At 38.8% G+C, this 12136-nt stretch overlaps 1 protein-coding gene across 1 annotated transcript in view; it reads right to left on the reverse strand.

Moving 5' to 3' along the window:
• Window positions 1-11726: 11726 nt before the first annotated feature.
• The window catches only part of XRCC4 (X-ray repair cross complementing 4), a 288213-nt gene continuing 287803 nt past the window's right edge, over window positions 11727-12136 (reverse strand). The window contains exon 8 of the mRNA XM_018564728.1: window positions 11727-12038. Within this exon, the coding sequence (XP_018420230.1) occupies window positions 11927-12038 (112 nt within the window). The 3' untranslated portion in view covers window positions 11727-11926. The remainder of the gene's footprint in view (window positions 12039-12136) is intronic.

A 12136-nucleotide genomic window follows, 5' to 3' on the forward strand; every position in this document is an offset into this window, starting at 1 on the left:
GTACAAGTACAAGCTATTTGCATGTCATTTTGACAGTAACAACTCTACAAATGACAATAATTATAAATATTACTCAGTAGCCCAGTCACAAGTCTTGCTTGTTCGCAGGTTACTATGGGAGGAGTTATGGAGCTCTTGCACATCAGCTATCTTGTGATGGGTCAGATGTTCCCTAAACTCCAATTCGCACTCACCAGTGTTTGGCTAGGTGTGGCCAGCTGTTGATTGACAAGCTAGGGGCTTATTAATTAGCGGTGACTACACTAATTAAGAAACAATTTTTGAGACATCAATGCAATGTAGTCCAAGCACATGCAACATGCCCTCAATTGTATAGTGGTGGTGCAGTGTTGTCACCCTAATAAATGCAGTGGAGGAGGCCTAGCAGGGTTAAAGATAAGTTTGGCACTTTGCTTTCTTGTAACTTTGCTCTATTGCTTTACTTTAAAACTGTAACAGCAGCAGCTTGTTTGAAACTCTTTGATGATCATAACACATGTCATTAGTTATTTAGGAGCGGGACGGCCATGATCAATTATATCCTTGCCATTTAAAGGGTAAAAGCACCATATTGTAATGGGTTAATGTGGACCCCCTGTACCACAAGCAGATAGTGTGGCATTATGTGAAAATCTTTGTAAAAGCAACGTCTGCTCTTCATCAAGGACCCCTTTAGAGATAAAAGGGTCTTGATGTGTGCTGCTCCCAGATCATAGTGATGTCCAGAGAACTGATGTAAATTAACAAGTAGGTGAAGTTAAGGCAGAGTTGTAATGCAGGGGCACAGGTCAGAGCATGCTGCAGACAAATACAGGCCAGGATTATCATCAAAATAACAACAGGAGCTGACCCAGTCTGCTAAGCAGATTTTCTAATTAACACTTTGATTTAAGGACAAGAAAACTGCAGTGTGCCTGGCAAGAAGTGCTCACCTCAGATCCCAGGTCTCCAAGGTAAGAATTCTGACCACATGCAAAAGGCAAGTAGACATTTGTTAGATGAACTTACCTTACACCTAACCTCCCTAACACCATTTACGGGAGTAATGTTGGTGGAATGTGTTGCCAAAAAAGGGGGCAAGAACATCTTCTGCTGGCACCCAGGACCCCTCTCCAGGATTGAAGTCCTCCCAGCCTATCAAATGCTAAACATTACCTTGGGAATCTTGAAATCCAGATTATTTTTGTTCTGGCAGAAAAATTTGGGGGTCCATATATTTAGGATTGGAGGCTTTAACAGACACTAAAAGAGTTGCCTAAACAGAAGAAGGAAAAATAATCTTGAGATTATTTTAGCAGTGTATGCAGACCAAAAAAACAAAGAACCAGTCTGAAGTTGGAAAATTTTTAGAACATCATATTTAGCATAAAATATTCTAGTTCATATTGTCGAGTTTATGACAATTATTATAACCACTTAGGTCATTGTTAGAAGTTCAAAGGTACATAATCTCTATGGTAAGAACGTGAATTAGGATCTCTGTGCAGGTTTTTTCACCTAAAGAGTTGATATTCACTAAAGGAATTTCTCATGTTCTCACAGGCTCTCTCCTCTTTACTCAGAGCGTATTTGTTGTAGTAGTGAAGTAATTAATTTTACTAATTTCCTTTCAAATAAATTAGTCTGTTCAATCCAAGATAAACAAAAATATGGGCCCTGACACCTCAGTGAAACAATGCATTTTATTTATGTAATTCTTTTGTTTTCAAAGCTGTTTATTTAATTCAAGTTTTTACTTTACCTGTAGACGTATCTAATACCCCTGTGAGTCCCCTCAGAGCCCCCCAACAAAAGGTTTTATTCTGTGCAAGGTTTGGGTTTTAAAGCTACTGACACTAAATAAGTCCTCTGCTAAGTTGCAAGTTGCAAAGGTACGCAGGTTTTATTACAGTTGTGATGTCATCTCTTGTCAGATTGTATATAAAGTCTATGGCTCCCGCAATACTTCTACATATATTTCAGGGTCCAGACCTGGAACACAGGTAATTGTAACCTATAACCAACAGTTTTTATGTTGCTGATAGGCTGCCTTGCTTTATTTGATTGTTTTTATGATGGAAAACTGGCTGAAAGTGGTTGAAATTGTCTAAAGGTTGCTATATATGTAACTGACATAATATCTAACCCTTACCTTTACACTAATTCTTATACTTTACCTAACGCTAGAAATTTTCCCTAAACCCTATCGAACTATAACTTCAACCCCAACCCTTAAAGAGAACTAGGGGCCAAACCTTTTTGGCCACCGTTCTCTTCAGGGTCACAGGAGGACATATACTAATGTCCTACGGTGACCCAAAATTCAGTATATAGCGGGCTTTTGCACGCTAAATGCCGAGAGTGCAGAGCTGCGCTGCAGCCAGGATGGATAGTAACTAGGGATGCACCAATACCACTTTTTTAAGGCCGAGTACGAGTACCGATACTTTTTTTCAAGTACTCACCGATACCAGATACCAATTACCGATACTTTTTCTTAAAGGGACAGGCCACATTTTTCTAAAGCAATACAAAATCATGATTTTAGGTCAGTTTCTTAATATTATGAAGAACATGAACACTCTGTAGTGTGGCACAGCTATATCCAATTCTACATACTTGGCTTTATATTATAAGAACTTTATAATATAAAGCCAGGTATGCAGAATTGGATACAGCTGTGCCACACTATACAATAATACACTGTTCTGGAGTCTGGACATGTGATCATCTATTTTCCCCACTATGGGGATACAAGCCTTAGTTAGCAATGGCATGATAAATATTCATTTCATTATTCAATGTCTTTTTTTTTTATATTATAACATTTATAATATTAAAAAAAAAAGACATTGAATAATGAAATGAATATTTATCATGCCATAATGCCGTTGAGATCCACCCCACTGGCTGATTGACAGCTGGCTCTGCCTCTCTTGAGGCAGAGCCAGCTCTGCCTGCCCCCTCCCCTGCCTGTTCCTCCAGTCAGCGCTGGAGGAACATAGAGGGGAGGAGGGAATCCCTGCAATCCCCATCAACTTCAGTGTCACAGGTCAGCTTGAATTATGGGGATGAGTGTTTCATTGACCCCATAATTCTCCTTTAACCCGCTAACCCTTGACCCTAAGCCTTAAGTGTATGGCCAACCCTCTTTTTCTTAGTTATGGATAAAGCGATGACCTGTTAAACCCCCTGGTAAGTTTTAGTGCTGACTTCATCTCTACTGGATATATTAACCCTCACAATTGGTCCTTGTACCATTCTCTCTGGTACAGAAAGTGGTGAGAAATCCAAAATGTTAGAGCTGTCACAGGAACAGGTGGTAAGAGGAAACTCTTCTATTGTCAACTAAGAAGAGATGTTCTCTCAATTTGGAAAGATTCCCTTTTACTTCCTGTTCAAAGAGAGTGGGCACTGTTGACTGGAGAGCTGTGCAGTAGGTGCGGTGATCACTGGAGACTGCAATCTGTGTTGAGCAGTGGTCTGGTTCTCCAGCATGCAGAGTATTTTACTTTAGCTGCAGCAAATAGTAGTTAAAGAAAAAGATTCCCACGGTAATCACCATTTATGCAGGCTGACTGCATTACAGTAATAATATTCAAAGCTTCATTGAGAACTAGAAACAAGAATTACAGAGTCCAGATGAAATATAATATACTGGGTGGGTTTTCTCTGCTTCATTCTTTTCATAACATGCAAAAAAAGGAAAGCTGAAGTATAATCATACAATGAACAAAATGGAAGTTCATGATTACATCTTACCACACAGTATTGTGTCACCTTCCAACTATGGTGAATCACAGAGACTTCCTATATTAATCACCAACTGATAGATAGTATCCATTAGGTCTTTGGATACCTGTTAAAGAGTTTTTCAACTTGATCTATCTTGTCAAAATACCAATTTATCGTCTGTCAAGGGGATCAGCACTGATCACTATCAGGTGCTTCACCTGGGAGTATTCCCTCATTTTTGTTTCTGCAGGGATTGAGCTTATTTGCAGTGTGTGTGGGGCCCATAGTATGTATGAATGAATGTTTGAGTGTCACGAACAACGTTGTTCTTTTATTTCATCAGTAAGAAGCGGAATTGTTTGTTGCAATTAATTGTTGTTTTTTAAAACAAATAAAGTTTATATTTTTATAAGATTCACTGGTCTCGGTCTGTTTAGCAACCACTTTCTGTGATCCTCACTTGGAACACTTCCCTGTTTTTTGTTCATTAACTTTTGGTTGCATGACCTTGGATGACCAATCATAGGAATACATATAAAGGGATTGTTACAGTATATCGGAGCTCCAGGGAATATACAATTTTTCTTCATATAATCATACAATCCCTATTTGTATTGTTTTATTTTATGTCTATGAATAAAGTAAATTGTGAAGAAAAAATTTAGATAATTAATGTAGATGTTCAATTTTTCAGTCTGGAACTAATTTAAGGAGCACTTTGATGTTGGGTGAGCCAAGGCTTCCAAACATATGGCTGCCATGCCTTCAGAGTGCACACAGGTAAACACTTACCATAGCTAAGAAATATATTTAAACACATTTTTGTAAATAATGTTGATCTAAAAGATCTCTATGCAATAACATAACAGCATAGTAAAAGTATAGTTACAGAATAACCTGAGGCACACCAAATCTTGATCCCTAGGGGGCATTTAAACACGATACCCCATGACTGTCTTCTGCTTTCTTCTTTTTAGAAGCTCTTCACAGAAAGCTGGTAGCAACACAGCTGGGTCCTACGGATTAGCATTTCAGTGAATGCTCTAAAAATTTATTGCGGCTGTCAACAAACTGTAACATTTCCTATTAATCCAGGGACTACCTATGGCAAAGCAACAGCTTTTAAGAAGAAAAATTCCAAGGAGTCTGTTTTGTGTTTCACAACATTTTTACAGCGCTTAATACCTCAACCTCTGTAATATACAGAGCCTATAACTAGTAAAATAAATCCAAGGAGATCTTCAATTGAATTATACTCCAATAGGAGAAGCAAAGTATTCTTAAATGTGAAGACATTGTTTCTTTTATAGCTGTGTGATGTTTTTATAGGGATGGGGGTTATCTTGCATGAGAGCATTTGCATTTAACATTTAAGCTGAACTCCAGGCAGATATACAAAACACCAATTTGTGCAGGTATGTTTTCAATTTAAAAAGCATTAAATGTATTTGTAAATGCAACTTGAGAAAGTACCTAAATGTCTCTTTTATCAGCCTTTTGTAATCCTCTGCAGAGAAAAGGAAGACTGGGAGAGAGAGAGGGGCAGCAATATGTGCCAATTTAAGTGCGTCTCCAGCACGTTATTAGAAGAAACAAGTTGGCAAAAGAAGAGGGAGGAGCTCATCGTTGACCTGCTGTTACTTTACTGTCCAGTCTCTGACTGGGGCAGAGAGATAACCTAGCTGTTTTGTTTAACTGCAGTTGAAAAAGTCAGGTTACCAGGCTGGCTGTGCCATCTGTCAGGGACTGTAAATCTCAGAAATAAATGGACAGAATGCAGATCCTTTGGCAGGTAAACCAGCTTATTTATCTTTATTTCAGCTGTGTATACAGCTGTTTGACTGATGTCCAGGTTTAAATATTTACAAGAACATGTTTGTGCAGCACTTCTCCTCTTGGGGTGGTGTAGAATGTCCGCCCTTAAATAGAGTTACAGGCCAACATTTTCATCTCAGGGGTGAAAATAGGTTGGGCGTCAGTCACTTTAGTCTTTTTACCTTTTATTTCTGAACTCAATTCTAGGGCAGATATTTTAGGGGTGAAGGATACCTCCGCAAAAATGCATAAACAGGACAGGCATTCTGAAGTAGCATTAGGCCCTTTTTTAGTAGCTTCTTGGAAATTGCTGGCCCTGTGGGAGCAGCCAGACAGCCAACAGTTAATCACTCTACTCTCTAATCAATCTGGTTCTTGATCCCTTTAAAGCAGTCAAAGATACCTTGATTGGTGGGTGATAAATCCTTCTTACAATGTCCACAAGTAGCTTCTATCCAGCTTCTGTGACACTCTTGAGCAAGAAGATTCCTTCCAGTCCAACTACCTCTAGATATCCACTCCAGCAGGTAGCTTAAAGTGACATTAAAGTGACAACCCCCCATATTGCTTTAAAAGGACTTTCCTTAAATGATGCCTCCTGATTTATTGCAAAGCCTTGCCTGCTTCTGTTCTCTACTTAGACATTGCGGTCCAGTGTACTCACTGAAATCACTAACAAACTCTGAGGGGGTTATTCACAAAGGAGCCGAAGCATCCAGCCATAGCTCCAGCTAATCCTTCGGCTCTCTTCGGCCACTGCAGCCCTTCGAACCGAAAGGCTGCTGTACGGGCTATTGACTATAGCCCGTACAGCTGCCAAAGGTGGGTGAGTGGCTCAGCCAGCCAAAGGCATATGCTTTGGCTCAACTGAGCTCAAGTGACATGCAGAGCATGTTCGGCTGACCAAAGTGCAGTCGAAGGCAGCCAATGTACGGCTGATTTTAGACATTGTAGGGCTGAAATCAGCCGTACAGGGCTGAAGTGAATAGCGGAACGTAGTTTGGCTCACTTCACTTCGGCTGGGATTTTTAACTAGGCAGCCTCTGGCAGCTTAGTGAATAACCCTTTAAATGTGAGGTTCTGCCTTTCATATAATCAGCTTAAGTGCTGCAATAAGAAACACTTCATTAATGGCATACTTTTATATGTATTTTGTCCTAAGGATATTGCCAGTGATAGCATTTTCCACACACAGATGCCTTGTATTGCCGCTAATGCAGTGTAGATTCCACTTTCTTACTGTGGTGCCCTGTTTGAACACCCCAAGCTCAGAGCTCCATTATCTTCTTGGCTTCTGTACCTAGTGCCTTGCCTATGGCTCTTGCTTGACAATTGCCTGGTTAATGGATACACCACTGGTTGCCACCTGCACTGACCATTGCCTACATAATGGACATGCAACTGATTGCTGCCTGCCATGACCCTTGCCTGGATAATGGATTAAACTACTGATTGCTTCCTTCCCAGAGCTGTGTATGTATAATAGAGTCTGCCGCTACCTGCGCCAGCCACTAGCCCTAGTCTATCTGGCACACTGTGCCTACCATGAACCATTCCACATCCTGAAGCCATCTGACACAGTATGTAGCATCCCAGTAAATATAGTACCACACTTTAAGACCTGGAGGCATTCAAGTGCCAGTAGGCATACCAGCCTTAAGGGAAAGGCAGCTGCTAAAGGGAAACCACACAAATGCCTCTCCATATTTATTTCTGAGTTTGAGTCTGAGTTTTGAGATCGCTTTTTTTCAGGACATTCCGTCTTATAGTTGGCAGTAACCACAAACTGACTATATTACTTCATTAACAGATAGGTTAAGGCATTTGCAAACCTGACAAATGTTACTGATACAGCACTGAGGAGTAGAGACACTGTCATAACATAAAATATCAGCTAATGATCATTTACTGCAGAGTTTTATCTGCCTCTGTGTTCACTGTGCTTTGCAAGGATTTTTTGTTACAGTGCATAGGTAGATCTCCTATCAGTGCACACAAGAGTTCTGAGTCTGTACAAAAAAACGAGCCAATAGAACAGGCCCTATTGTCTCTTTTTTCACTGGCTCTGTCTTCTCCTGATTTTATGGACAATGTTCTTTTCATGGATCTACATGTGAAGTTTCAGTTTTTGTGACTGCTTCTCTGGTCCAACAGTGATGAAAATATCTTAGAACCTATACAAAAGCAGATTAGGTGGTGCTGTTGATGAATTTGTTAGACCATTCCTACTCCACCCAAAATGAACCTTACACAAATTGATGGTAAGTACATAGTTTGTGAGCACACAGAGCATCACCTGCTGCATTCTGTCCAGACTGTTTGTTCCTCTCTAATAATGTCATAGTAATCAGCCAAGCTATCAAACATTTTGCTTTTTTTAAATTTTTCTTTTTCAGTATTTCAAAGTCCAAACAATCCAGTAACATACAATTCTGAAGCAGCTGAATTAGATTAATTCTTGTACTGGTGCAATGGAGCCATTTTAAATATCAGTATTTCACATGCGTGACTTTATAATATGGGTTAGAAACCTGAGTACTGTGATATGGACATTTACAATAAGTAAGAACCTCTTGTGTTGCAGCTATCTGATACTAAGCTGAAAAATGTGAGGGACCTGATGTCCCATCAGTAAGAGACTACTGAGGTCTAGTTATCTTATCTTTTTTTAAATAAGCTGGGGCAGACAGGATGCCAACATACATGTATCTTAACTCATTCTTTCAGCTGTGTTTTAATTTAACATACGTGACACTGAGGGGGTTATTCACAAAAGGGTGAAGGGTTTGGAGAAGCCAGGAGAAGTGAACAATCTAGGCCAAAATAGCTGATTTAGAAAAATTCTCCAATTCAGCTCACTTTCCAGGTCAGCTATGTTGTCCTAGATTGTTCACCTCTCCTGCCTTCTCCAAACTCTTCACCCTTTTGTGAATAACCCTGTGAATGTCTGGTGTCTTAGGAATACAGGATACAACAGCGTCTCGCCAAAATCCATTGATCCATTAAAAGATGCAAATTTATTTTTGAAACTGATTTACCCTAATATAGCAATATGAGAGAGTCCCAGGATGCAGATGCTCCTGCACTGCAGTGGATACACATCATACTATACTTACTCATACAGCATCTGTAAACTGTTTTATGCCAGATCATAGTGTTTGGAAATTAAACCCCTTAAAAGAGCTGCAGTTCCTCTAACCTCCCATAGTGCCATCCAACCTTCCACAGCCACCACAGTCCCCTGCAGCCTTTCACAGAGCCCCCCAGACCCATGCAGTCCCCCTCAACCCCCCACAGTGCCCTCCAGCCTGATGCAGAGCCTCAGAGAATCCATGGCAAAAAAGAGGAACTTTTTCAATAAAAAAAATATATATAATTTGTATATGCCGATATGTGCCTGATTCATTCAATGTATGAATTTTAATAATGCATCCACTTTAAATTATAATTACAGAAATAATTTTTTTTTGCATTTACTTGTTAATTTTTATGTATTTTTTTATACTTATTCTATGCCTATTATCAGCTTCAATAGTAAATATGTTCACTTTATAAATGTCTGTTTGATACATTATTAAATTGTGTTTGTCTACTTATTTACAGTCAACACCCTACGTGCCTTTCCTTGCTACTAAAATTATCATAAGAACTAGCTTCCTAATGGCTAATGGTTGCCTGGCAGCCTTTGAAGAATGATATATGGCTCTAGTATCCAGTAAAGTTAAAACATTTAGTAAAGGGCACATCTGATTTGACTTTTCAACTTTTCCTGCAGATGGCAGATACGGCTGAATTGCTGTACAACAGTTTACAGATCCGTGACTTGGAATCTGGACTCACTAAACTCTTATCTGACCCTAAGGAAGAACTAGACTTCCAGGAGGATGCCTTGTAAAGTTTTCCACCCCCAAGCTGGCATCACACAGGGGACTGTATATGATTATATCAGTTCAAAGCCTCTCAGAATACTTTAGGTTTTATGCTCAGTTACTATAGATTTGCTAATGATGATGATAGTAAACAAGATTAGTGTTTTATTACAGTTCACCGTTTTACACCTAGTGCGCCTTTCCTAATTTTGTGACTAGAGATGCGACAGCACTATGTTATGTGCAAATCCATGCTATGTATAAGTATCCAATGCAAAAAAGCAATCTACTCAAGGTAGCAACCTTATAGAATCTGTATTATGTATAGTGTTATCTAGAAATGCTCTAGGAAGTAATACCTTTTCATATTAAGTGGATAGTTATTTCTTTGGGAGGTTTCCCTGTGGACTTCCATTTATCTACCTACCACAGTAGTTAGGCTATGTGCATAATTGTCAATATAAATGTATGGAACATTCCGCAATGCAGAATTCAACATAGGAATTAATTACGAATCCAGCAGCAAGCCCCTACTGAAATATATCTGCATTGCTAACATGGGTCATGGCCTTGGGTGATGAGCAGGAGCAGCACACATTAGAACATCATGCTACTGATGATAGCAACACTCTTCCATGTATAATACAGAGCAACACTCTTCCATGTATAATACATAGTGCGGGACTTCTTTCCTGCCTGTCATTGCCAGGCCATCATTGTAGCCATCACTAGTTGTACTGACTGATAGTGGGCCAACAAATGTCCATCCTTTCTACCTGCAACCTAAAGCTGACCATACGCAGCTTTGTTTTAAAGGTTTGAAATATGTTTTTCTTAATCCCGGTGCCTTAAAATTGATTGAGATACGGCAAATTGTTGCAAGACCATGAAGTGTCAAAAGGGCTAGCCAACATGTTTTGAGGCCTCTTCATCAGGGCTTCACATTGCTAGTGTGAATTTAGATGGTTTCAGGAGTGAAAGGGTTAAAATCATAAAGCTAAGAGCAGGATAACGCGTAGGTAGAATGTTCCCAGAATATCTCCAAAAACTGAAAACTAGAATAGCAAAACTGTTATTGCTGAAAACAGAGGGTTCCTTGCTGGATGTAAAGTTTGAGGAATAAATCAATTAAAGAATAAATAAAAATAATGAGTTTGCATATCTCAGCTTGAGCTATTAATCTCTGTAAATATTTTTTTAATAATCTGGAAAATATTTGAAAACGAACCTAAAGTGCATAATTCCATAATTTATATTTACCTTGCCAAAAAAAAGGATAGAAACATTTTTTTTTAGTCCTGACCGTAAACAATAAAGCAAATGCATACAAAATCAGCATACAATCCCCCTAAATGTTACCATTTCTATCATCTTGGGTGTCACAGCACTGTCTTAATTGTCCACACAATTGAAATCCTGTCTCTCCAAGGTTTTTCTTGATTCTCAAATACATCTCTTTCAGTCACTTCCCCAGTACATTGCCCTCTAAGACTTAGCATTTCGGGACTTTGTCCTCCCAGACTTAGCATCCAGTAACAACACAATCTTCACTAAACTGGCCATGAAGCCTGTGGTAGCAGATGCTAGTAGTACCTGACCTTAGAATTAGCCAATTGTCCTACAATCCTTGAATATTGTTCTGGGGGTCTGTATTATCAGTGACGTATATCCCATGCTTTGGGAAACATAGCTAGGATTTAAGGAATGGAGAACACTGAAAAACATTTATCATTGAACACAATTTCACATGCAACCCAAGATGACCTTCTGATTAGTGATGAGCCGAACACCCCCGTGTTCGGTTCTAACTCGAACTTTCGAACATGGAAAAAGTTCTAATTTAGTCAATGAGTCTTTTTCAATTAGCTTTAAGAAAGAACTGTAAAAATACGTTATTAAGCTAATAAATTATCACATTTTCTCTCCGATAGGTCTTGGCATACAAGGATACCTTTCACATCCTGTCCAATATGTACAAAACCTGAGTAATATATTGAAAATGTCTTACTAGAGTCTGTGTGTTGTACATATGCTGTCATGAATGTGAAGGTTCTCACCCATCTTGGCACCATTTAAACTCCACATTAGTTAAATGTTTAAATGTAAAATATAGTGTTTATTTCTGGCACAGATGTCAAGACCATGATCATTCAAAGAGCATTCAGAGTCCAAAGTCATACATTCACTTATAATTTTTTAGCCAAAAAAAAGTGCCATTTTCACAGAGCCAACTAAACCTTTTTGATGTTGATACTAAGAAAAAACAAAAACAAATCTTATACATTTATTTATTTCACATTTTGCTGTTTACAACATTTATACTCCACATTGAAATAAAAACATATGTTTGAAAAAAAAATCTGTAAATATTTAAAGTCCCTACAAAAATATCTTAAAGATCTCTCTAACAGAACAAACATGGAGCATGTCTGTGACACAAGTGGTGCATTTGTAGAGACATTATATATTTATCATGAAATAATTGCTCCAGATCTGTTTATTTAAGCCGGAGTGGATTAGGGGTTTAGCTAAATGTCACTGAAAAGGTCATCTGGATCTGGAGTGGTTTTTGATGTTGGTAAGGGCAGATTTTCTGATGAAGGATTCTTGCCAGTTGTCTTTGAAGAGGCTGCTTTACATCTGTAAGAACAATGAATGTGAAAAGTTGTTAGCTGGTATCTTCTTGCATCAGTTAATACATTATAAACTACAGTATACACAGTATATTAAGTAAATAA

Source organism: Nanorana parkeri, unplaced genomic scaffold (genome assembly GCF_000935625.1).
Source record: "Nanorana parkeri isolate BGI_ZX_2015 unplaced genomic scaffold, ASM93562v1 scaffold775, whole genome shotgun sequence".
Lineage (NCBI taxonomy): Eukaryota > Metazoa > Chordata > Amphibia > Anura > Dicroglossidae > Nanorana > Nanorana parkeri.